The following is a 22,225-nucleotide window of genomic DNA, read 5'->3' as shown; positions in this document are numbered from 1 at the left end:
TTTTCTGTGTAGAAAAGTAATATGGGAGCTTTTCTCTAAGTGCTAGCTGTTTGCATCTTGTAACTGCCTTGTCTAGTCCAGAGTTTCTCAGTGTTGGCACTATTGACATTTGGGATCGGATAATTCTTAGTTGTGAGGAGCTACCTTAGGCATTGCAGGGCATTGAAATGTCTCTGGCCTCTACCCGCTAGATGCCAGTAGCATGCCCCAACTTGTGGCAACCAAAATGTCTCCAGACACTGCCAAATGTCCCCTGGGGGCCAGAATGGCCCCTGGTTGAGACCCACAGGTCTACCGAGTCAATATATTTAGATATATACTCATTCACCTAATATTGATTGAACCCCTTTCATGTGCCAGGCACCATGCTATGTGTTAGGGATATAATGATCAACAAGATAGTCTCTCTCTCTCTCTCTCTCTCTCTCTCTCACACACACACACACACACACACACACACACACCTAGTTACAAAGCTAGATCATGCAATAAAGGGAAAGAAAGGGTGGAATAAGAGGAGGTAGGGTCTAGCTCAGCCTGGGATAACAGGGGATATTCCCGTGAAGAACAGACTTGCAAGCAGAGACTGAGTTTGGGGAGGGATCGATAGATGAAGATTAGGGAGAACAGTGTTTTGAGCATAAAGGACAGCATGTGCAAAGGCCCTGAGGTGAGAGGGAGCTTGGAGTGTGTGGGGATGGAGACAAGGTCCAAGTAGCTGGAGCTAAGGAGGTGAGGGGTATGGCAGGAGGTAGGGCTATTTTTATATTTATTTCCATGCACCCCTTGCTCCCAGAGTCCAGTTGCATACTTCTGCACCTGGAACAGCCAAGCTAGTTCCCACCTCACAGCCTCTGCTCCCACAGTCTGCTCTGTCTGGAACACGCACCCCAGTTGAACTCCACTTCCTTCAGGTCTCACTCAACTCCAATGACACCTCCTCAGAGAGGCCTCCTTGACCACCCTAGCATTCTCTATTACAACACCCTGTTCTGTTGTTCCCATTATGATCACTACCAACCTGAACTTTTTTTTTAATTGAAGGTATACCCACACATCACAAGATTTACCACTTTAAGGTGCACAATTCAGTGGCATTCAGTACATTCACACTGATGTGCAACCACCATCTCTACCTGGTTCCAAAACATTTTCATCACCCCCAAAGGAAACCGTATGCCCATTAGCGGTCACTCCTCATACCCCTGTCCCCAGCTCCAGGCACCCACTCATCTGCTTTCTGTCCCTATGGATTTGCCTGTTTTGGACATTTCCTATAAATAGAATCATATGCTCTGTCCTTTGACATCTGGCTTCTCTCACTCAGCATGATGTTTTTGAGGCTCATCCTGTTACTATCCAAATGGATCTCTGTTCATTTCCTGGCTGTTTTTTCCAACTAGAATGTCAGCTCAAGGAGGGATTTTTGTCCATTAGGTTGCCCACTGCCTAGAGCTCTGCCTGGCACACAGTAGATGCTCAGGAGATACAGGGAGAAGAGAACAGTAGGGTCCCAGGATCGACCTCTGCCCTTCTCCCTCACTGAGTGTGTAGGAAAGATTCTTGATAATGGTTAAGCTTGAAAGAAACCAGGGCATGCCCCCTGGCCATGGGCACTGGGGACTTTATGACTTGAGACCTATCATCTTCCCCTTCTCAAGGCTTCAGTGGTGGGGTCAGATTGCTTGCATTTTGCTTTATGACTGCCAAGGAGCCCACAGCTCCTTAGACCAGAGACACAACAGTGTTTTCCTGAGTCACAAACACGTATACAAACCCATTCACCTACACGAACAGCCACCTCTTTGTATGTTGTCCTGAATCTTGCTTTTCCGATTTAATATCTTGTTTTGAAGAACATTCAAATTCAGTAACCATGAACCAACCTCTCTGGGGTGTGTCTTTCATCGAGGTGAGATTCACATAACATAAAATTAACCTTTTTCTAGTGGTTGGCTCAGCAGCATTTAGTGCATTCATACAGTCTTGTGCAACTATCACTTCTGTTTAGTTCCAAAAATTGTTCATTGCCCCAAAAGGAAACTCTGCACACATCAAGCCATCACCCTCCATCCCCATCCCTTGGTGGGTAATTCTTTGGTGTCTCCAGTCTCCTTTGGTTTGTCTTCATATGGGTCCTACTCCCGGTTGGAACTCTGGGCAGATCTGTCCTCAAGGTCCTTTATGGTAACCCCAAAATGTTTGTCACGGTGCCCCGCACGAGGTAGATATTTTATTACAATCTTATTCATTTTTATATTTTATCCCAAGTCTTACTTTTAAGAGGGATACATAATTTTGTTGTATAGTACACCTTTTCTTTTTTACTTTGCCAAAGGAAGCCCTTTTTTATATAACATATATTTTTTTTAATAAAACACTAACTGGTTGGAGGAAATTCTTCTCTTTAGACTGATAGAATAAAAACATAGCTAACTTGAAAGAATGCTATAAGCATGTAACACATACTTGGAAAAGTGATTAGGCTTTTATTTTATTTTTTTAAGATTTTATTTATTTATTTGAGAGAGAGAGAGAGAGCAGGAGTGGGGGGGAGGGGCAGGGGCAGAGGGAGAGGCAGGCTCCCCGCTGAGCAGGGAGCCCTACACAGGGATTGATCTCTGGGATCATGACCTGAACTGAAGGCAGACGCTTAACCGACTGAGCCACCCAGGCGCCCCACAATTAGGCTTTTAAACAATTAATACAGAATTGGCATAATATGGGCAAGAACTAAGTCTTGATGGGAAATGGGAAGTGGTTACTAATAGGCTATTTGCTCCTTACATTTTATCTTTAGTGATATTGGAAAAGCCAATGAATTAGCTACAGAACATTTTTCAGTTGTCCATTTTAAGGTGCACAGCATACTTTCTTCACACATTGTAGACTTCATGTTTTTGGTGCAGAGTTCTAGAGTTCTGGCAAATACTTGGAGTCGTATAACCAACAGCACAGTCACTGTTTCCACCATACCCCCAAATTCCCTTCTGTTTCCCCTTCACTGTCAACCCCACTTCGCACCCCAACTCCTGGCAACCTCCGATCTGTTCTCTGTCACTACTGTTTTGCCTTTTCCAGAAAGTCACATAAATGGAATCACAGAGCACATGGCCTTTTGAATCTGGCTTCTTTCCCTCAGGCCTCTGAGACTTGCTCAAACTGTTGCATCCATAGTTCCATCCTCCGAGGTGTGGTGTTCCATGGTATGGATGTACCACAGATGGGAGGGGAAGGAAGGGGAGAGAGAGGCAGGCAGCTGCGCAGGACCTTGTGGGCAGAGGGAGGATGTGGGCTTATATCCTGAGGGAGGTGGGAGCCCTGGAGGGCTACAGGCAGAGGAGGGACAGGGTCAGACCAACATTTTATTTTATTCGTTTTTTTTTTTTGTTTTTTTTTTTACAGTTTTTATGATGGAACATTTCAAACACACACACAAATAGAGCTGGTAGTGTCATGACCCACCCCCCCAACGACAGCAACAACTGTGCCCATTACTTTGCTCTGATAATTATCGATGTGGAGCTGGCCTTGTTTCTCTCCATGTAGCCATGCTCCTGCTGGACTATTTTAAGGCAAACTCCAGACAGTGTGTTATTTCACATGTGAATCCTTTAGCAACAGAGATTCTTTAACTTAGTCCCAAAGCCATGATCACACTTTAAAAAGTGACCATCCTTTCTTCGTGTCATTTGACATCCAGTCAGTGTTCAAGTCCTCATTGATCACAGATGCCTTGTTGGGGTTGGGATCTGGCTGGAATCCACGCATTGAACGTGGTTGATGGGATCCACCCTTCTGTGGGGTCCCTCTGGCTCATGGGAGCTGTGGGGTCCCTCTGGCTCATGGGAGGGAGCCCAGGTTCCAGGTAGCTGTGCCTGTCCAGGGGAGCAGTTGTTTGGGGACCTATTTTGAAGACTTAGCTGATGGAATTTGTGGATGGGCCAGATGTGGGGGAAAGAGGGAGAGGAAGGAGAGAGGGAGAAGGGGAGAGAAGGGGGGGAGGGAGGGAGGAGAGCAGAAGGAGACAGAAGGAAGCAAGGAAGGAAGAATGGAAACAGATAAGGGAGAGAAGAGAGGAGAGAGAGATAAAGGGAGGGAGGGAAGGAAGTTGGTTAGGTGATGGGTAGTTAGATGGATGAGTGGATGGAAGGATGGATGATGGGGGAAGGATGGAAAGTTGGATGGATGGGTGGGTGGAAGGGTGATGGAATGAAGGAAGGGAGGGAGAGGGAGCAGTGGAGGTGAAAGGGTAGATCAGGTGGGACACCAAGGTTCTGAGCCAGATCCAGATGCTCTAGGAGGACCTTGGACTTCCTAGTTTCTTCTTTTGTGGCACACTTTATGAATGTCTTTGCATGCGTGTTCCTAGCTTCATTCAGATTGGCTGTGTTTGGCTATTTCCTTTGCTCCACTGATTGGTCTACCCTGTGTGTATAAATGCCACAGAGACTCAAGTTCCTATTATAATGTGCCTTTCTAGCTACTCATTTTCGCTGAAATACACAGCCAGTGTCGGCTAGCGTAGAACTGTGCACAGGTTAGGGGGTTACATTCGCCAGACCGTGTATCGTCAGGTTCTTGCAGAACATGCACTGCAAATCTAGAATTTAGGACTGCCTGAATCTTGTATCAAGTATAAGGTTTGTCATGAGCAAGAAAAGACGATTTTCCTTCACAGAAACCACTGACACACTGTTTTCAAACGTCAGCCAGCAATTCTGGCCTCTAAGGCTGATGTTGTCTGCAGACATCTTGCATTGGAACAAAATAACATACTGGATTTGTGGTTTTAATTACATGCTTAGGGAAATCTGATTAATGAAACATGTGGCCAATGTTCAAACGCTTTAGAAATTTTGATTTGCTAAATTCCTAAGTTCATTAAATGGCATTTAAGATTTAGTATCTTCTAAATATTTATGCAACTGGATTAGCTCCCTAGGGCTGCCATAACAAAGTACTGCAGAATGGGTTACTTTGCAGAAATGTATTTTCTCTCGGTTCTCGAGGCTGGAAGTCCAAGATCAAGGTGTCAGTGGGGCTGGTTTCTGGGGACAGCCCTCTTCATAGCTTGCAGACAGCCGTGTCTTCACAAGGCGGAGTGAGAGCAAGAGCTAGTTTCCTTTCCTCTTATAAAGATACTAATCCTATTGGATCAGGGCCCCACTATTATGACTTCCTTTAACCGGAATTACTTCCCTAAAGGTTCCATCTCCAAATACAATCATACTGGGGGGTTAGGGCCTCAACATATGAATTTGGGGGAACACAATTTTGTCTAGGAAAACAACTATTAATTTTTGTTAAGTAAATGTTTAAAAGAATGTTGCTTAGGGGCGCCTGGGTGGCTCAGTCGGTTAAGCGGCTGCCTTCAGCTCAGGTCATGATCTCAGGGTCCTGGGATCGAGTCCTGAGTCAGGCTCCCTGCTCAGTGGGGAGCCTGCTTCTCCCTCTGCCTCTCCCCCCACTCGTTCTCTCAATCTCGCTCTCATGCTCTCTCAAATATATAAATAAAATCTTTAAAAAAATAAATAAAAGTAAAAGAGTGTTGCTTAATAGATTTAAGGATTAACACACTGAAAGTCAGACAAGGGTAAGGAGTGGTGGTTGACCCCATCCTACACGAAAGGCTTCAAACAACGGAGTCCAGTTAATGAGCATGCAAGGACTGCAGCAGCCAGAATCATCACTGTCCTCCAAGGATGGGTTAGTGACCACATGATCTGAAGTCTGACCACTGGCCACTGTCTTCCAAGGGGGCTGCATCAGGCTCACAATGTATGTAAGTGTCTGTCTCCCCACATCTTCACTAATATATTTTTCAGCCTTTTTGAGCTTAATCTGGCAGGTGAAATACACCATAATATTTTCTATTGCATTCTCTCATGACTGAGAAAGTCATTTTAAATTTGTTTTCTGGGAACTTTCTATTTATCCCCTTTGGGGTACTGGGACTTTTTCTTATTGATCCACTGGAGTTCTTCACATATAAAGGAAATCAGGCCTTTATCTATTAGACATGTTACCCATATTTTTTCTCAGTTTGTTGTGAATCTTTTGATTGTTTATGGTATCCTTTTGCCATGTGGGAAATTAAAACTTCTTAATGTAGCAAGATTTTCTGTTTTTCCTTTACGTCCTTTGGGTTTTCATGTCATACAATCTTTAAGGCAACCAACCAGAACAGAATTCTCTCGTGGGTTTCTTTCCCTTGGGAGAGTTCAAAATGTTTCCTCACCCACAGGACCACACATAGACTTGGCTGCTACACTCCAACCGTTTAAGAGACTCTTCTGGAAACTCACGGATTGAATGCCCTCTGGACTTACAACTGCTCTATGATCTGGCACACACACCACTCTCCTCCCCTCCTAGGCCTGGGACAAGGATGACTAATCAATCCCAGGATTTTAGGCAGATGTGACCAGTGGACGGAAGTTGGCCTCAGATCTGCAGCCCCTTTGCCGGTCCTGCTAAGTTCCCTGCTTTGTGCCTTGCAGTGCTGTGAAGCATGGTGTCTCTGGACCTGAAAGGGCTGAAAACCCCATGACTCGTGAAGTGGAGATTAAGGACCCTGAAGGAGACATGAGTAAAAACAAAGGTATGTTGTGCCAGAGTGCACATGGGAAAGAGAAAGGGGCACGGACTCAGCCAAGCCCTTTCATAAAGGAGCACCCCCCCCAAGAGTCAGGGCACACTTGTTCCTTGCCTGGGCCCCTGGCTTTGGCTGAGGTGCCTGAAATGGGGGTGGAGGGACAGGCGACTCCTCCCTACACCAGATAGGGAGCACAGGCCGCACAGACAAGCTATCTGAGCAGAGCTCGACCAGTCCTGTGACAATGGGTGAGGGCCTTGCTCTTTGGAAACCTCATTTGGATCCTTTGTACCACAGGACATTGATCATAACACCTCCCTATTAGGACAGCCATGTGGGTAAAGCACCAAGGAACCATTAAATATAGTGTAGATAAAATTATAAATATATATATGTGTGTGTATATACAATGTGATAATATGTATAGTGCAGATGTAATAATATATAGTATAGATATAAATATAATAATACATATAGTGGGTATAATTGTGTATATATATCAAGTACAGATGCAATTGTATATATATAGTCCAGATGTAATACAGGCCAGATGTAATAATGTATATAGTGCCGATGTAATAATATATAATACATGTAGTCGGTATAATTGTGTATATATACATAAAGTACAGATTCAATTGTATATATATATATGTATTTTATATGCAATTGCATATATGCAATATATATGTGTATTATATATGCAATACAAGAGGCAATTGTGTGTATATATATATGTATATATAGTCCAGATGTAATATAGGCCAGATGTAATAATATAGTGCAGATGTAATAACATAGCAGATGTACTCATATATATATAATGCAGATGTAATTATATGTAATGCAGATGCAATTGAAAATGTATATAATGCAGATATAATATTTCTATAGTACAGACACGAATATATATAATATAGTACAGATATATTGTAATTAAATGTTACTATATATTAACATTTATATTATCTATATATAATAAATACATATAGTGCAGGTGTGTGATAATGATTTTCATCTGTATGTTGTAACCACTTTGCCGCTGGAACAAAGCTCCGGGAGCACCACGAGACAGAGCGTCTTCATTATCTTTCATAGCTGCCCTCTTCCAAGTGCATAAAATGTTGGCAAGAAAGACAGCTTCTACAATCATTCTCAAGTGACAATAATCTTCAGAATCTCATTTTGGTCACTGGGTCAGATTCCTAGGGCTGCCGTAACAAAGTATCCCAGGACGGGTGGTGGAAACAGCAACTCCTTCTGGAGGCTGGAAGTCTGATACCCAGGTGTTGGCTGGGTTGGCTCTTCCTGGAGGCTGTGATGGACAATGTGTTCCACGCTCGCTGGGCTCCTGGTGGCTCTGGGCAATCCTTGGTGGTCCTTGGTTTACAAACTCATCACGGCAATCTCTGCCTCTATCATTACATGGCCTTTTTCTCTGGGTGTCTTGGTGTTCTCTCCTCTTCCTATAAGGACACCAGTCATTAGATTTAGGGCCAACCCTACATCCAGAATTTCATCTTGGGATCCTCAACTGATTCCACTGCCAAGGCCCTATTTCCAAATAAGGTCATATTCTGAGATTCTGACATGAATTTTGGGGGAGCATCATTCAACCCAATATAGCCAATAAAATATCCCTAACCAGGATGCAGGGGACACTCCTTCACATTTTTGTCCCATTTAAAGCTTCTCCCTTCCCCTGGGCTTCGGGCTGGATGCCTGGAGCAGTGGGGGCGGGGAGGCCCGATGTGCTGCTCTGTCATCTCCTCCATGATGTTCTCCCCTGTTGCCCATTGTAAGTTGGCATGCCGCCTACTGCTAATTCTCCTTGGGGGGGTGTGAGGGGGAACCTCTGAACTATCCTTGCCTTGATGTAGGCTGTCATGGGTTGAACTGTTTCCCCCTGTTATGGTCTGAAAACTTACATCCCTCCAAAACTCATGTTAAAACTTACCCCAACGTGATTATGTTAGAAGGTGGGGCCTTTGGGAGGGGATCAGGTCATGAGGGTGAAGCCCACGTGAACTGGATCAATGTCCTTATAGAAGAGGCCCCAGGCAGCTCCCTCACCCCTTCTGCCAAGTGAGGACGCAGTGAGAAGCCACTATGAACCAGAAAGCAGGTTCTCACCAGACACTGAATCTGCTAGTGCCTTGATCTTGGGACTTCCAGCCCCCACAACTATGAGAAAAAGGTGTCTGTTATTTATACATGTCTTGTCTTGTGCTAGAGCAGAGTCACATGAACGAAGACACGCCCCAACATGAGCACCTCAGGATGTGACTTATTTGGAAAGAGGGCTCATTGCAGACGTGGTCATTCGCATGGGTCCTAACCCAATATGACTGGTGTCCATATGAAAAGGGGCGAGTTGGACACAGAGAGACACACAGGGGGAACGCCACGTGAAGCTGAGGGCAGAGACTGGGGTGATGCTTCTGTAAGCCAAGGAACTCCAAAGATGGCCAGCAAATCACCAGGAACTAGGAGAGACACATGGAACCCATTCTCCATCATGGCCTCCGAAGGGGCCAACTCTGCCCACACCTTGATCTCAAACTTATCATCTCCAGAACTGAGAGAATAGATTTCTGTTGTTCTGGCCACTCAGTCTGGGGAACTTTGTCACGGCAGCCCTAGCTGACTAATACATAGTTCATGCTCTTTTCTCAGCGCCCACTGGTGACTTTCCTCAGTGTCTGCCTCTGAACACAGATCTCCAGGTTCTTTCTACTGGCTTCCAGGCAAAAGCCTTTAGGAGCCCCTCCCTGAGGTCCATGTCAGTCACAGGGAAAAATCCGTGTCCCACAGCAGGTAGACGTGCAGTGTTCTCCCAACCCTGCTGTCTACTCGGCCATTTCCAGCCATCACCTCTCCAGTGGATAAGTTTCAGTCCAACAAAGTCAAGATTCACATCCTGGGTTCCCCAAGAGGGTTTCCAGAATCTTCTCTCACTTGGCCCATGGTTGGGGGGTGATGAGCAACACACTGCACACCAGCTCTCTCCAGAGGAAACCCTCTTCTCTTCTTTCTAGGGGTCAACCATTTCACACCCTTAAAGAAGGTGAGGGATGAAGGGAAACAAACTGGTTTTGAGTCAGCCCCTTTGCCAGTTCCACATAAGTGGTGGTATCCAGGGTGGTCTGGGTGATGCTGCTGTAACGTCCAACCCCAAACCTCAACAGCTTAACACAACACATGCTTGTTTCTTGATTGCATTATGTGTATCTGGCACTAGGGTTCCTCCCTGACATGTGCTTGCACCATTTTTGTGAGGAGAATGGGGTACGGCGAGTCACACACTGGCTCTTAAACCTTCCGCCTGGGAGAGACACACAATAGCCACTTCTCACATTCCACTGACCAAAGCATATGTAGTCTGCTGCATGTAAATTTTACCTTTAAAAAAATCTGTAAGTAATATGGAACTCTAGTTAATGATTCACATGCTAAAGTGTTTAAGGGTGAAATGGATGGATAGCCACAGCTTACTTTGAAATAGATGGAGTGATGGATGGATGTAGAGAGCTGGCTGGACAGAGATGTGATAAAGCAAATGGAGCAAATGCTAGCGCTGTGGAAACCACGTGGTGAGTCAGAGGATGTTGGCTATACGGGCCGTTCAAGTTTCTTGTATGTGTGAAATTTTTCATAGTAAATTTTTTGGGGGGGGGTAAGGAAAAGTAAGAAAGAGAAAGCATGAATGGGCTGGTGTTGGCCATGTGACTTTACCCGACGAGTGGGATTAATTCAACCTCAGCCATTCAAGCCCAAAGCGGACACTCCTCCCCCAAAGTTAATAAAGACATTTGCCACAAACTCTGGTGGCTGTTTGCAGTTACTCCTGGACTGTGGACCATTCATCGAGATGGAGAAGTCCTTCTGAGACTATCAAAACATGGGCCAGGCCATGAGACCCCAGTAACCATCCCTGAATTTTTTCGGGAGTCAGTCAACCGATTTGGGACATATCCAGCCCTTGCAACAAAGAACAGTGAGCAGTGGGAAGTTCTGAATTTCAACCAGTACTATGAGGCTTGTCGGAAGGCTGCAAGAGCCATGATCAAGGTAAATGAGTTGTTCATTCATTCATTCATTACTTAGTCAATCATTCATTCTACATACACATACCTATGGTATAAAATGCACGAGACACCATAAGATATGAAGGTTAACCGGTGAGAATTTTCCCTTTAATCCTTGACCCCTTCCCTTATGGAGGCAGCCATGTTGCCAGTGTTTTGTAAATCCTTTTGGGGAATAAATTGTGTGTATATATTATTAAATTTCTCTACATGCAAATTTTTACATACACGGTAGCCTACTCTACCCATGATTCTGCATCTTGCTATTTTTTTGCCTTTTTTTTTTTTTTTTAAGATTTTACTTATTTATTTGAGAAAGAGAGAGAGAGAACACAAGCAGGGGGAGGGGCAGAGGGACAAGCAGACTCCCTGCTGAGCACGGAGCTCAACTCAGGGCTTGATCCCAGGACCCAGAGATCATGACCTGAGCCGAAGTTAGATGCTTAACTAACTGAGCCACCCAGGCGCCCCACATCTTGCTTTTTAAAATCTCTATGTGTTAGTTAGCTACTGCTGCATAACAAATTACTCCAAAATTTAGTTGCAGGGTCTCTCACGAGGCTGTAGTCAAGCTGTCCATCTGAAGGCTTGACTAGGGCCAGAGGGTCCACTTGTAAGCTTCCTTACATGGCTCACTATTGGCAGGAGGCCTTGGTTCCTTGTTCCCTGGCCTTCTCCATTGGGCTGAGTGTCCTCAGACTATGGCAGCCCAGAATGAGTGATCCAAAAAGACCATGAACAAAATGGGAACCATATCTTCTGATAGCTTCCATAACTCAATCTCAGTGGTGACATACTATCCCTTCTTCCATAGTCTACTGGTTACACAGACCAGCCTTGACACAATGTGGGAGGGGATTATACAGGAACACAAACCCCAAGAGGTGAGAATCATTGGGGACCATCTTGGAGGCTGGCTGCCATACTCTGAGATCCTTCCACATTGATTCACTAAAAACAAATCCAAACTCTTTTCAGTGACTGCAAATATATATGTAACAATATTGGCATAACCAGCCCCCTACTGGTGGGTACTGATGGTGTTTCCAGGCTTTGCTACCATATACGGAGCCACAGAGAACCTTCTTTGAACAATGAATTCTTATAGAAATAGTGCCTCTATATGCCCACAGTGTGTGAGAGAATCTGCTTACCTATTATTCTTGCCAACATCATATTATAAAAAATGTTCATATTGTCTACTTTGATAGGCATGTTAGGCAGAATTCTACAATGACCCCCCCCCCCAGATTCCCAACCCCTGGTATATTCACACTGTATAGACAGAGTCCCCCCTTTGAGTATGGGCAGGACTTGTGACTATGATGGGATTTTCCTCCTGTGGTGGCAAAGGTGAAGAGATTTTGCAGATGAAATTAAGTTCCCTGATCAGCTGACTTTGAGTTCATCAAAACAGCAAATACTCTGGTGGGCCTGACCCAATCAGGAAAACCATTAAAAGAAAGATTTTTCTGCTGGCATTGAGTAAGCACATTGCCATGTGGTGGACAGGGCTATGTGGCAGGGCACAACAGACCACCTCCAGGAAAGCAGTCCTCAGCTGACAGCTAGGAAGAAAACAGGACCTCAGCCATTTAAACCACAAGGAAATGAATAATCCAAACAATCCCACACAAAAGTGTGGGAGAAGATCCTCAAGCTTCGGAGGAGACCACAGTCCCTGCAGATATCTTAACTGCAGATTCAGGAGATCCTAAGCAGAGGACCCAGTTAAGCTGTCCCCAGACTCCTGACCTATGGAAACTGCAATAATAAATGTGTGTTGTTTTAAGCTGTTAAGTTTGTGGTGCTATGTTATGCAGCAATAGATAATGAATATGATAGGTATCTCCTATTATAAAAGGGAATACCTGGTGGTTTTGATATATAGGAAATGCTGTCACATTTTGACCCAGACCTGAGTTCCTCTCTCCTCTCCCCCTGACACCCATGTGTCTTCACCGAGAGACGATGAGAACTGTCATCAGAACTGCTAGGACTGAGTTTCTGCTTGTCTGCCCCACTACAGTGCTGTGATTAGTTCACCTCTCCTGAGAGATGATCCTCTTTGGCTATGTCCTTAGATCTGGGGATTCAAAGATCCCTGCTCTTCTAATCCTCAAGGATCTAAACAGTAATAAATCCATTTATCTACATATTAATAGAGACTGTCTACCTGCAAAGAAGATAGCCTGTTTGTTACTAAGCCATAATACTTGTTATCGTGTTCTGAATATCTTCCAAATGCTTACATTTTCCCCAAGAACAGTGGGTCATTGCCAGCCTTGCCCCATATGACTAAAAGAGCCAACAAAGTTAGAGTTTCCCAAAACTCCATGTAGTCACATTGGGAAAAGCCAGCATTGAGCCTAAAATCTGGGGTGTGTCAAAACCTGGGCTTCCCCCAAGGAGGATCACCTTCATGTCTGGGTTTCCTGGTTCATCCTCAAGTACATTCAGATCAAGGCTACACCTTTATTTATTTATTTTTAAAGATTTATTTATTTGACACAGAGAGAGCACAAGCAGGGAGAGCAGCAGGCAGAGGGAGAGGGAGAAGTACGCTCCCTGTGGAGCAGGCAGTCTGACGTGGGGCTCGATCTCAGAACCCTGGGATCATGACCTGAGCCAAAGGCAGATGCTTAACCCACTGAGCCACCCAGTTGCCCCAAGGCTACACCTTTAAAAGTGCAATTTATCACCACTTCAGGCTTTCACTCTTGGAGTACTTTTGTTATTACAAATAAAAATAAATTCACACCTATTAAGATGGCCATTATCTTAAAAAAAAAAAAAAAGAACAAAATAATAAGTATCAGTGAGGATATGAAGAAACCAGGGTCCTTGTGCATTGCTGGTGGGAATGTAGAATGGTGCAGCCATTATGGAAGACAGTGTGGTGGTTTCTCCAAAGATTAAACACAGAATTACCATATGACCCAAAAATTCCCAAAAAAAATTCAAAGCAAGGACTCAAATAGATACTTGTACACAATGTTCACAGCAGCATTATTAACAACAGTCAAAATGTGGAGGCAACCAAATGTCCACTGGTGGATGAATGGATAAGACACAGTGTGGTCCATCCATACAACAAATTATTATTCGGTCTAACAATGGAAGGACATTCTGACACCTGCCACAATGTGGATGGACCTTGAGGACACTCTGCTCAGTGAGAGGAGCTAGACCCAGAAGGACATATCCTGCAGGACCCCACTCCCAGGATGTCCCCAGAGGAGTCCCGTCCACAGAGACAGAGAGGAGATGGTGGGAGCCAGGGCTGGGTCAGGGGGTGGGGAGTCCGTGCTTCATGGGGGCAGGGTCTCAGTTTGGGGAGATGGAAAGTTCTGTAGATAGATGGTGGTGACGATTGCACAACAGTGTGAGTGTGCTTCATGTCACTGAGCTGTGCACTAAAAATTGCTATGTATAGTTTACCACAATAAAAAATAAAATACATATAAACAAGAAAAAATAAATGGTACGTTGTGTAGAGGGAGGCAAACCAGCCTCCCAACAGTCACAAAAATATCACACCCCCAATTTTAGGTTCAACACTGGCTTTTCCCAATGTGACCTCACGGGCTTTGGAGTCTGCTTTCACACATCCCAGTGAGCAGATTCCCACCCAGAAATAAAACGTCTTTGTATTTCTGCTTTCTGTTTGTTTTTGCCTTCCCAGCTGGGCCTGCAGCGTTTCCACGGAGTTGGCATCCTGGGGTTTAACTCCATTGAGTGGTTTATTGCTTCTCTTGGTTCCATCTTAGCAGGGTAAGACTGTGGGCTTGGTTGACTCTAAATGTGGGCAAGCTGCTACTCTGGGCTAGCAGCCCTGGGCTGGCTCTGACTGTGATGTGATCGGGGATTTCGGGTGCAACCCCAGGTTAGAAGGCAAGACAGACACACCAACCAACCAATCTGACAAAGGACTAGCATCTCAGGTATATAAGGTGCTTCTATAACTGAGTAATAAAAAGACAAAAGGAGGGGCAGCTGGCTGGCTGTCAGTAGAGCATGTGACTCTTGATCAGAGGGTCATGAGTTTGAGCCCCATGTTGGGCATAGAGATTACTTTAAAAAATCTTTAAAGAAAAAAAAGAAAGATTTTAAATAAGCAAATGACTTGAACAGAAAGCTCACAAAGGGAAGTAGCCAACAAGCGCTAGAGGAGATGCTGGACGTCATTAACCATCAGGGAAATGCAAATTTGAAAAACAGAATGGTTAAAGGCAAGAACAAAAGGCAGCAAAATGAAGGGAACAGGTCTGAGTGGGGGTCCAAATCCCACCTCTAGCATCTATTGCCGTGGGACCCTGAACAAGTGACTTCACTGCCCTGAGGCTCACTTTCCTCATCTTTAAAATGGGATGCTGTGAGGGCTCTGTGATCGGCCATCACAATGACATTATAGGACTTGCTGCTTTCATCACGCTTATTTTGTTGCTTCATTTCATCATGGTTAAGTTGTGGAGGGAGGGAAGCTGGTACCAAGGCTGCAAACTCAGAACTTGTCTATAGAGCTTTCCCCTTCCCCCACCTTCCAGGACATTCCCACCTTAAGATGTGGGTGTGTGTGCACATGCACACGCACATGTGTTTTCTTTTCCCAGGGGTCTTTGTGTTGGTATTTATGCCACCAACTCTGCGGAGGCTTGTCAGTACGTCATTACTCATGCCAAAGTGAACGTCCTGCTGGTTGAGAATGACCTACAGTTAAAGAAAATCCTTTCGGTAAAGCCCAAACCTAAACACTGCCCACCAGTCACCCAGGGGGATTGCAGGGCTCTGACTACCTGTCCTGTTGCTCCCAGGTGGATGCTAATGATAGGTGGGGTGGTGGGGCTGGCCCCATTCTTGGGTTCAGTAAGTGTCTGTCCTCCACGGCTACTTTGGTATAACTAGGGGGAGCAGGGCGGAGTGGCAGGGATCTAATTTCCAATTTGTATTAAGTTCATTTCCTCCTAAGCTTCTATTTTTTTTTAAATGCTCTTTATTTATTTTCTAAATTTTTTTAAGTAGGCTCCCTGCCCAGCATGTAAGCTTCTATTTTTAAAATGTGTTTATGTATTATTTTATATACAGCCCACTGTTTATTTTCTTTTAGAAATGTAATTATTTTGAGGCTTACACCCCCTTATAATTGTCATTTTTAAAATAACTGTCATCATTTCTGAAATGCTTCTGGCTTTCTCTTCTATTTCTTTCCTAAGTTCTACTACTTCCTGTTTCACCTCTTTCTGGTATGGCTCTCTCTTCCCTCAGTGCTTGTATGTTTGCTTTGTGTTCTTCCTTTTCAGCTGTGTTTACTTTGTTATGTTTTAAATCTTATGTTGGAATGTTGGGTGGCAATCTTCCTTTGCTTTGTGGTGACTTTTCTTTACGTACAAAATTTGGCTCCCTTCTTACTCCCTTTTTTTTCTTGTAGTATCTTCGTATGGATGTTGTAGAAAGTTTTTCAGTTACTAGTGTTTGAATGAGCTGCAATTTCCTGACCCAGCTTTTGGCAGGAGGATCCCATGGGGAGAGGAGTCCTCAGGAGGGTGAGCCTAGGTGGCCAGATTCACCACGCAGCCCAAGGGCCCTGTGGCTGTTGCATCAATATCGTATTTCTGAATTACACACTTCTCTACTTTTTAATGTCTCTGGAGTTGAGATGTGTATTGCTGTCAATGGCATCCTCCAATCATCATTGGTCATGTTTTCCAACATTTTAATATCTCTGAAGTTAGGGTAGACTTTCCAGACTCGTGAAATCCAGCTAGACTCAATGAAATAGAACACTCTGCCACCAAGCCTACTTGGACACCTAATTCCTGTCCTGGTTCAGGAGGAAGAGACTTCTCCCTCCAGCCTTGAGCTTTCTGAAATTGCTTTCTTAAGTGAAGCCTCTACGGTCCCCCATACTCATGTCATCCCCTATTTTTTCTGTTCATAGGAGAACAAACTGTGGGATGGGTGGTGGGTGAAGAGTGGGTCCTTTTTGCCAAATAGTGGCTTACAATTTGGGTTTTTCCACCATTGGAAAATACCGCATACACTTTGTATGCAAGATTCAAAGCCAGGCTTCTGACACGCTCCTCCCAAACTGGATATTTAGTTCCGCTTGGAAACCTTTTATTCTAGGCAATACCCATGGCTTACAGCCCTCCACTCTTCAGTGATTCCCTGCCTCCTTAGAATAAACTCCAGACTCCTCGCCACTGCCTCCAAGGTGTGGCCGACCTGGCCCTCACCATCCTTTCCTGCCTCCGTCCCTAATCCTCTCCTTCCATCCTCATCCTAGCCATCCGAGACTTGATATATTCCTCAAACATCCCTGGCCATTGTCTGCTCCAAGCCTTCTGGATGTCGGTTCCCTCTCTCTCTAGAAACCTCCTGTCCAAATATTACTAGAGCTTCTGTCCTCTTCTCTCAATCCACGCTGGAGACTTGGTTATAATTATAATTACCATACCGGATGTTGGAAGTGACTTTGTCATTGGATTGGCTAGACATGTTGTAGAGGCACCCCCTTCCTTTGCATCAACAGGGTACAAGAATCCTGCAGGTGTGGTCAACTGAACCTTAGAGGCCTCAGTATAGGTAGAAAGTCCTGAACTTGTCCAGGTTCCAGTCACCTTCACAGAGGATTTTTGTTGCCTAACTCTAGCTAGGAGGTTAGCTGGATCCTGGGTGCACAGTGCAAGGGGCGGGTTCATGGACCAACAACCACGACTCTGTGAGGGTAGCAAGACTCAGGAGGCTGTTGTCTTCATAGGCCTTGAAGTGTTGGAGGCTACTGATACGGAGCACAAGGAACCCCATCCTAAAATCAGGTTGTGTCCTGTCAGTCAGGACAAAGAACAGTGTTGTATGGGCTGGGGAGGGGATAAGAAAAGAGGCTGGGGTCACTGTAGGAGATTGCTTAGGAAGGGCATCCACCCTCAGTCTCTCCCAGGGCCATGAGGCCCACATGGAACTTTCTTTCAGATTCCGCAGAGCAGAATGGAGACCCTAAAGGTGATCATCCAGTACAAGCTGCCAATGAAGGAGAGCAATAATAACCTGTACTCTGTAAGTGTGGGAGGGGGCCACTGAGTCAAGGGGAAGGTGGTCCCCACAAGGCAGGCAGATGGGGCCTTTAGGGCCTTCCTTTTTCTTCCTGACGCGAAGGGTCTGATTTATGGGAAGATGTCTGTTCTGGTTATTTATTGCTGTGAAACAAATCTCCCCCAAAATTGGTGGCCTAAGACAACAACAATCATTTTTTTTTTTTAGAACATTAAGGCAACTGAAAAAATACTACATCACTGAAAATTAGGTGTGTGAAAACCCACAGCATTAGGTTTCAATATTTACTTGATATCCAAACCAGAATTTGTTATAATTTTCCTTTGGCTTTAATATGTGCCATGTCATCAATAACAGTGTCACTAAAACCATGAACCATTGTTTAATATGAACAAATATGAATACGGGGCTGAGCATTTCTGCCATGGCTCGGACCAGCTGCCCTGGTAGAGCCTGTCTTTATTTAAATTTTTGATATTTCAAAAAAAAATTTTTTTGATATTTCATTCATCATAGATTTTTTTTTTTGGCGTGGTTAGTGACTTAAAATATATTGCATTAAAATATTTTTTCTCTTGATTGCCAAAGGTTTGTTGTCCTTTTGTTTTATCTTGTTGTTTGCATTTCCTTGAATTTTGCACCGGAAGCTAAGTCCCTAGTCCTCACTTTGGTCCGGACCCTGCGGCTGGGGCTCCTCCTGTCCCTCCCTCTTTGTGGCCTCTCCAGCATGGCGACCTCGAGGTCTCTGGACTTACTCCTGGCTCAGATCTCTACAGAGAACATCAAGAGAGAGAGAAAGAGAGGCCAGGTGGAAGGTGTCTTGCCTTTAACAAGCTACTCTTGGAAATCACACACCATCGCTTCCGACATACTGTGCCCATCAAGGCTGACCGAAAGCTCTGCTAGGAAATGGGGGGTCTGGGGTGGGGACCTAGACCGCCTCTTACTGAGGGATGGGCAAGGCCACTGAAGAGTGTGTGACACCGTAAATGCTGTCACAATCATGTTTTGAATAGGCACTCTGCCTCAGGGTGTTCTATTTTTTATTTTTTAAAGATTTTTTATTTATTTACTTGAGAGAGAGAGCGCACACAAGAGGGGGAAGCAGGCTCCCCACTGAGCAGGGAGCCCAATGTGGGGCTCGATCCCAGGACCCTGGGATTATGACCTGAGCCGAAGGCAGACGCTTAACCAACTGAGCCGCCCAGGCGCCCCTGCCTCAGGGTGTTTTAGTCAGGAAATGTTTCGGTACAAGCAACAGACACCCACTTTAGCCAGAGTAGGGGTTCTGTGTGTAAGGATACACTGCATTAACTCACAGAAGCCAGGGAAGGAGGCTTGTGAGGGACAAGGACAAGCTCCTATTAATGTCCATGAGATGAGACCCTCAAACCTATGACTCAAATCAGAAGTCCCACAATGTCACAGAGTTTATTTGGTTTGCCCTCCATGCAGGTGGGACAAAAGGTGCCCATGATCCTTTCTGGCCGACCAAAACCCTTGACAGCTTTCGTACCTGCCAGAAAACACTCAAATATTAAGACCAGGATGATGAATAATTAAGGAAGAAAACTGATCAGAATCAAAGACTTTTTCGAAGTCTTTTGGATACCTCAAAAGAACTCCTTTGTTAGCAACACTACTTAGAGTAGGATTTCTCAACCTCATTGCTATGGACATTTGGGGTGGATAATTCTTTGTTGTGGGGCCGTCACGTGCATTGCAGGATGCCGAGCGGCGCCCCTGGCCTCCACCCACTAGATGCCAGCAACACCTTCCCTGCTGAACCAACCAGAAATGCCCTCGGACATGACCTGATGTCACAGGGCCAGCATCACCCTGGTTCCACTTCTGGAGGATGCTGCGTGCCCTCCATCTTGAATTCAGGGCATTGCCCTCATCCAGAGACTTGCTGGGGGCTCAGTGGTAGAATTTTTGCAGGTCCTGTGTGATTCTCAGTTCATACAACCCAACAGTTCCTTTTGAGGCGTCGTATTGGAAGGTCGATAAGAGCACAGGCTTCGGAGTGTGACCATATTGGTTTAGACTGCTAGTTCCTGTTTACTTGCTGTGTGACCTCAGGCAACTCGTGGGGCTACATCTTGACTCATTCATGTCCAGATGACTCATTCCAGTCCCAGCACTTCTAGCAAAAGCCCTGACCTTCACTATGACTGGACCAGCTGCGGTCACATGTCCAGACCCAGTAGCCTGCCAGGAAGTGAAGGAAGAGAAGCAAACATCTTAGGGCTTTTGTAAGAGGTATCAGGACTGGTGACCCTAAGCCTTCCCTCTTGCTGGCAATCATGCTTTAGAGAAGCTGATGGTGCAAGACCTGACTAGGGAAGGGGACTGCTGGCGTGTTGAGGCTTACCCTCACTTCCCGAGTCCCCATCCTCTGCCTGTCTTTTCTTTCCACAGTGGAATGATTTCATGGAACTTGGCAACAGCATCCCCGATTCCCAGCTGGACGAGATCATGGAAAGCCAGAGGGCTAATCAGTGCGCTATGATCATCTACACTTCTGGGACCTTAGGCAATCCCAAGGGAGTAATGCTTAGCCATGACAACGTAAGTGCTGTCTCTGCCCATGGTGATGAACCTCGCAGCACCCAGAGTCCCTGCACATGGGCCAGTGGCCCTCCGGCTCTTTCTATTCGTGACCCACAGTGGGCAGGGTGGCGTTCAGGGGTCTGGCACACCATGGCTCCCTAGCCAGCAAAGCACGGAGAGTCATGCAAAAACTTCCAAGAGGGCAGCACAGTGCAGGGGCGGAGATTAGGGACTTGAGAGCAGACCTGTGTTCAAATCCTGCCTTGTGTTCTTGGGCCAGACACCTAACCTCTCCAAGCCTCCATTTGCACATCTGTAAAATGGGACAGTCCCTGCCCCTGGGCTGCTTTGAAAATAAAGAGTTAATATATTTGTAGAGAGCACAGAACAGTGTTCAATAATAAAACAAGCAGGTGAAAGAGCAGAATACACATTCTGTGTTTTGGAAGTAAAGCAGAAATTGATGTTTTGGTTACTCAAGAAGGGCTGCATGTCTGGGAAAGACATATATATGTTTGGATGGAGTCCATAGGTGATAGTACTTTAGACCACTGTTATAGAAAAATAAGGGAACAGATCCTAAAAGATCCCATTTCTATAAAACTCTAAAAAATGCAAACTTATCCGTAGGGACAGAAAGCAGACCCGGAGCTGCCTGGGTGGGGGGAGGGTGGCAAAGGGAGGCATGACAGAGGGGTGACATCATGTTCACTATCTGGAGGCTGGTGATGGTTTCACTGGTGGAGACAAATGTCAGGGGGTGTCAAACTCTCTGTATGTCAGTTACACCTCAATAAAGCTGTTAAAAACAAAAAAAAGAGCAGGAGAGACAGTCACAGCTCAGTACATGCCAGGCACTGTTCCAAGAGCTTTACACTTAGTAAACCCTCACGGCAAGCCTCCCGATTCTACCAGGCTCCTTTTACAGGTGGAAAAACTGGAGTCCAGAGAGGTTCTATAACTTGGCCCAGCTCACAGAGAGAGCAACGTGCTGGAGACTGAACCTACGCAGGCAGGCTGGCTTCACAGCACACATTCTTTCTTAAAAGATGTACTGATTCATTTGAGAGAGTGGGGGGAGGGGCAGAGGGTGAGCGAATCTCAAGCAGACTCCCCGCTGAGCGTGGAGCCCGACGCGGGGCTCGATCCCATGACCCATGAGATCATGACCTGAGCCGAAACCGAGAGTCGGACGCGTAACCGGCTGAGGCCCCTGGGCGCCCCTCACAGTGCACATTTTTAAAGACACCGTAGCTCTGCGCAGCTGATGTGTCAAGCTGTCTGGCAATGCGATGCAAACATTTTAAAGCCCGTTGCAGAGGAGTATACGCACAGCAAAATATGCTTTTCGTTAAAAACTAAGAAGCGGCAGCAAGCAATGCGCACATGCGTACATTTTAAGAGCAGGAAAGTGTCCGGCAGGACATGCACCCGACTGGCAACAGTGGTTTTCCTTCAGAAAGATCGCTGGCTTTTCAACGAGGAGTCTCCTCCCAGCCTGGATTAATAGTTACCGGACACACTAGCCTTTGCACTGGCTGTTCCCTCTGCACGTTCCCTTTGCCAGAGAGCCACCCGGCTTGTTGCTTCTCCTCCTTCAGATCCCTGCTCACATGTTACCTCCTCCATGAAGCCCTCCTGGACTCCCATGTTTAAAAGGGCAAACAAAAACAAACCACTCTGTTCGCTTCTAAACCCTCTCTGGCTGCTGCTTTTCTCACCTGACATATTATAGAGTCACCTGTTTCTCGTGCACATCAGCTCCTCAAGGACAGGGCTTGTCGCTCCCGTCACGGCCGTGTCTCCAGCACCTGATGCGCAGGAGGATGCAATCCGCTTCTATCGGCTGAGCGAGTAAACGAATGACAGGAATCTCATCAGACCCTCAGCCTGCCCTGGTCGGCGTCTCTCCTCCTAGTGACTTCATGTGCGG

The 22,225-nt window shown here is 45.6% G+C and overlaps 1 protein-coding gene across 1 annotated transcript in view; it reads left to right on the top strand.

Annotated features, from left to right (window-relative positions):
* Positions 1-22,225, top strand: part of ACSBG2 (acyl-CoA synthetase bubblegum family member 2) — a 57,408-nt gene that overhangs the window by 23,410 nt on the left and 11,773 nt on the right. Inside the window, exons 2-7 of the mRNA XM_036120682.2 lie at positions 6,504-6,604; positions 10,440-10,669; positions 14,372-14,460; positions 15,300-15,420; positions 17,659-17,742; positions 20,161-20,310. Of these exons, the coding sequence (XP_035976575.1) occupies positions 6,550-6,604; positions 10,440-10,669; positions 14,372-14,460; positions 15,300-15,420; positions 17,659-17,742; positions 20,161-20,310 (729 nt within the window). The 5' untranslated portion in view covers positions 6,504-6,549. The remainder of the gene's footprint in view (positions 1-6,503; positions 6,605-10,439; positions 10,670-14,371; positions 14,461-15,299; positions 15,421-17,658; positions 17,743-20,160; positions 20,311-22,225) is intronic.

Source organism: Halichoerus grypus, chromosome 1 (assembly GCF_964656455.1).
Source record: "Halichoerus grypus chromosome 1, mHalGry1.hap1.1, whole genome shotgun sequence".
NCBI lineage: Eukaryota > Metazoa > Chordata > Mammalia > Carnivora > Phocidae > Halichoerus > Halichoerus grypus.
The sequence above is the reverse complement of the archived record's forward strand: the minus strand, read 5'-3'. Positions and strand labels throughout refer to the sequence as shown.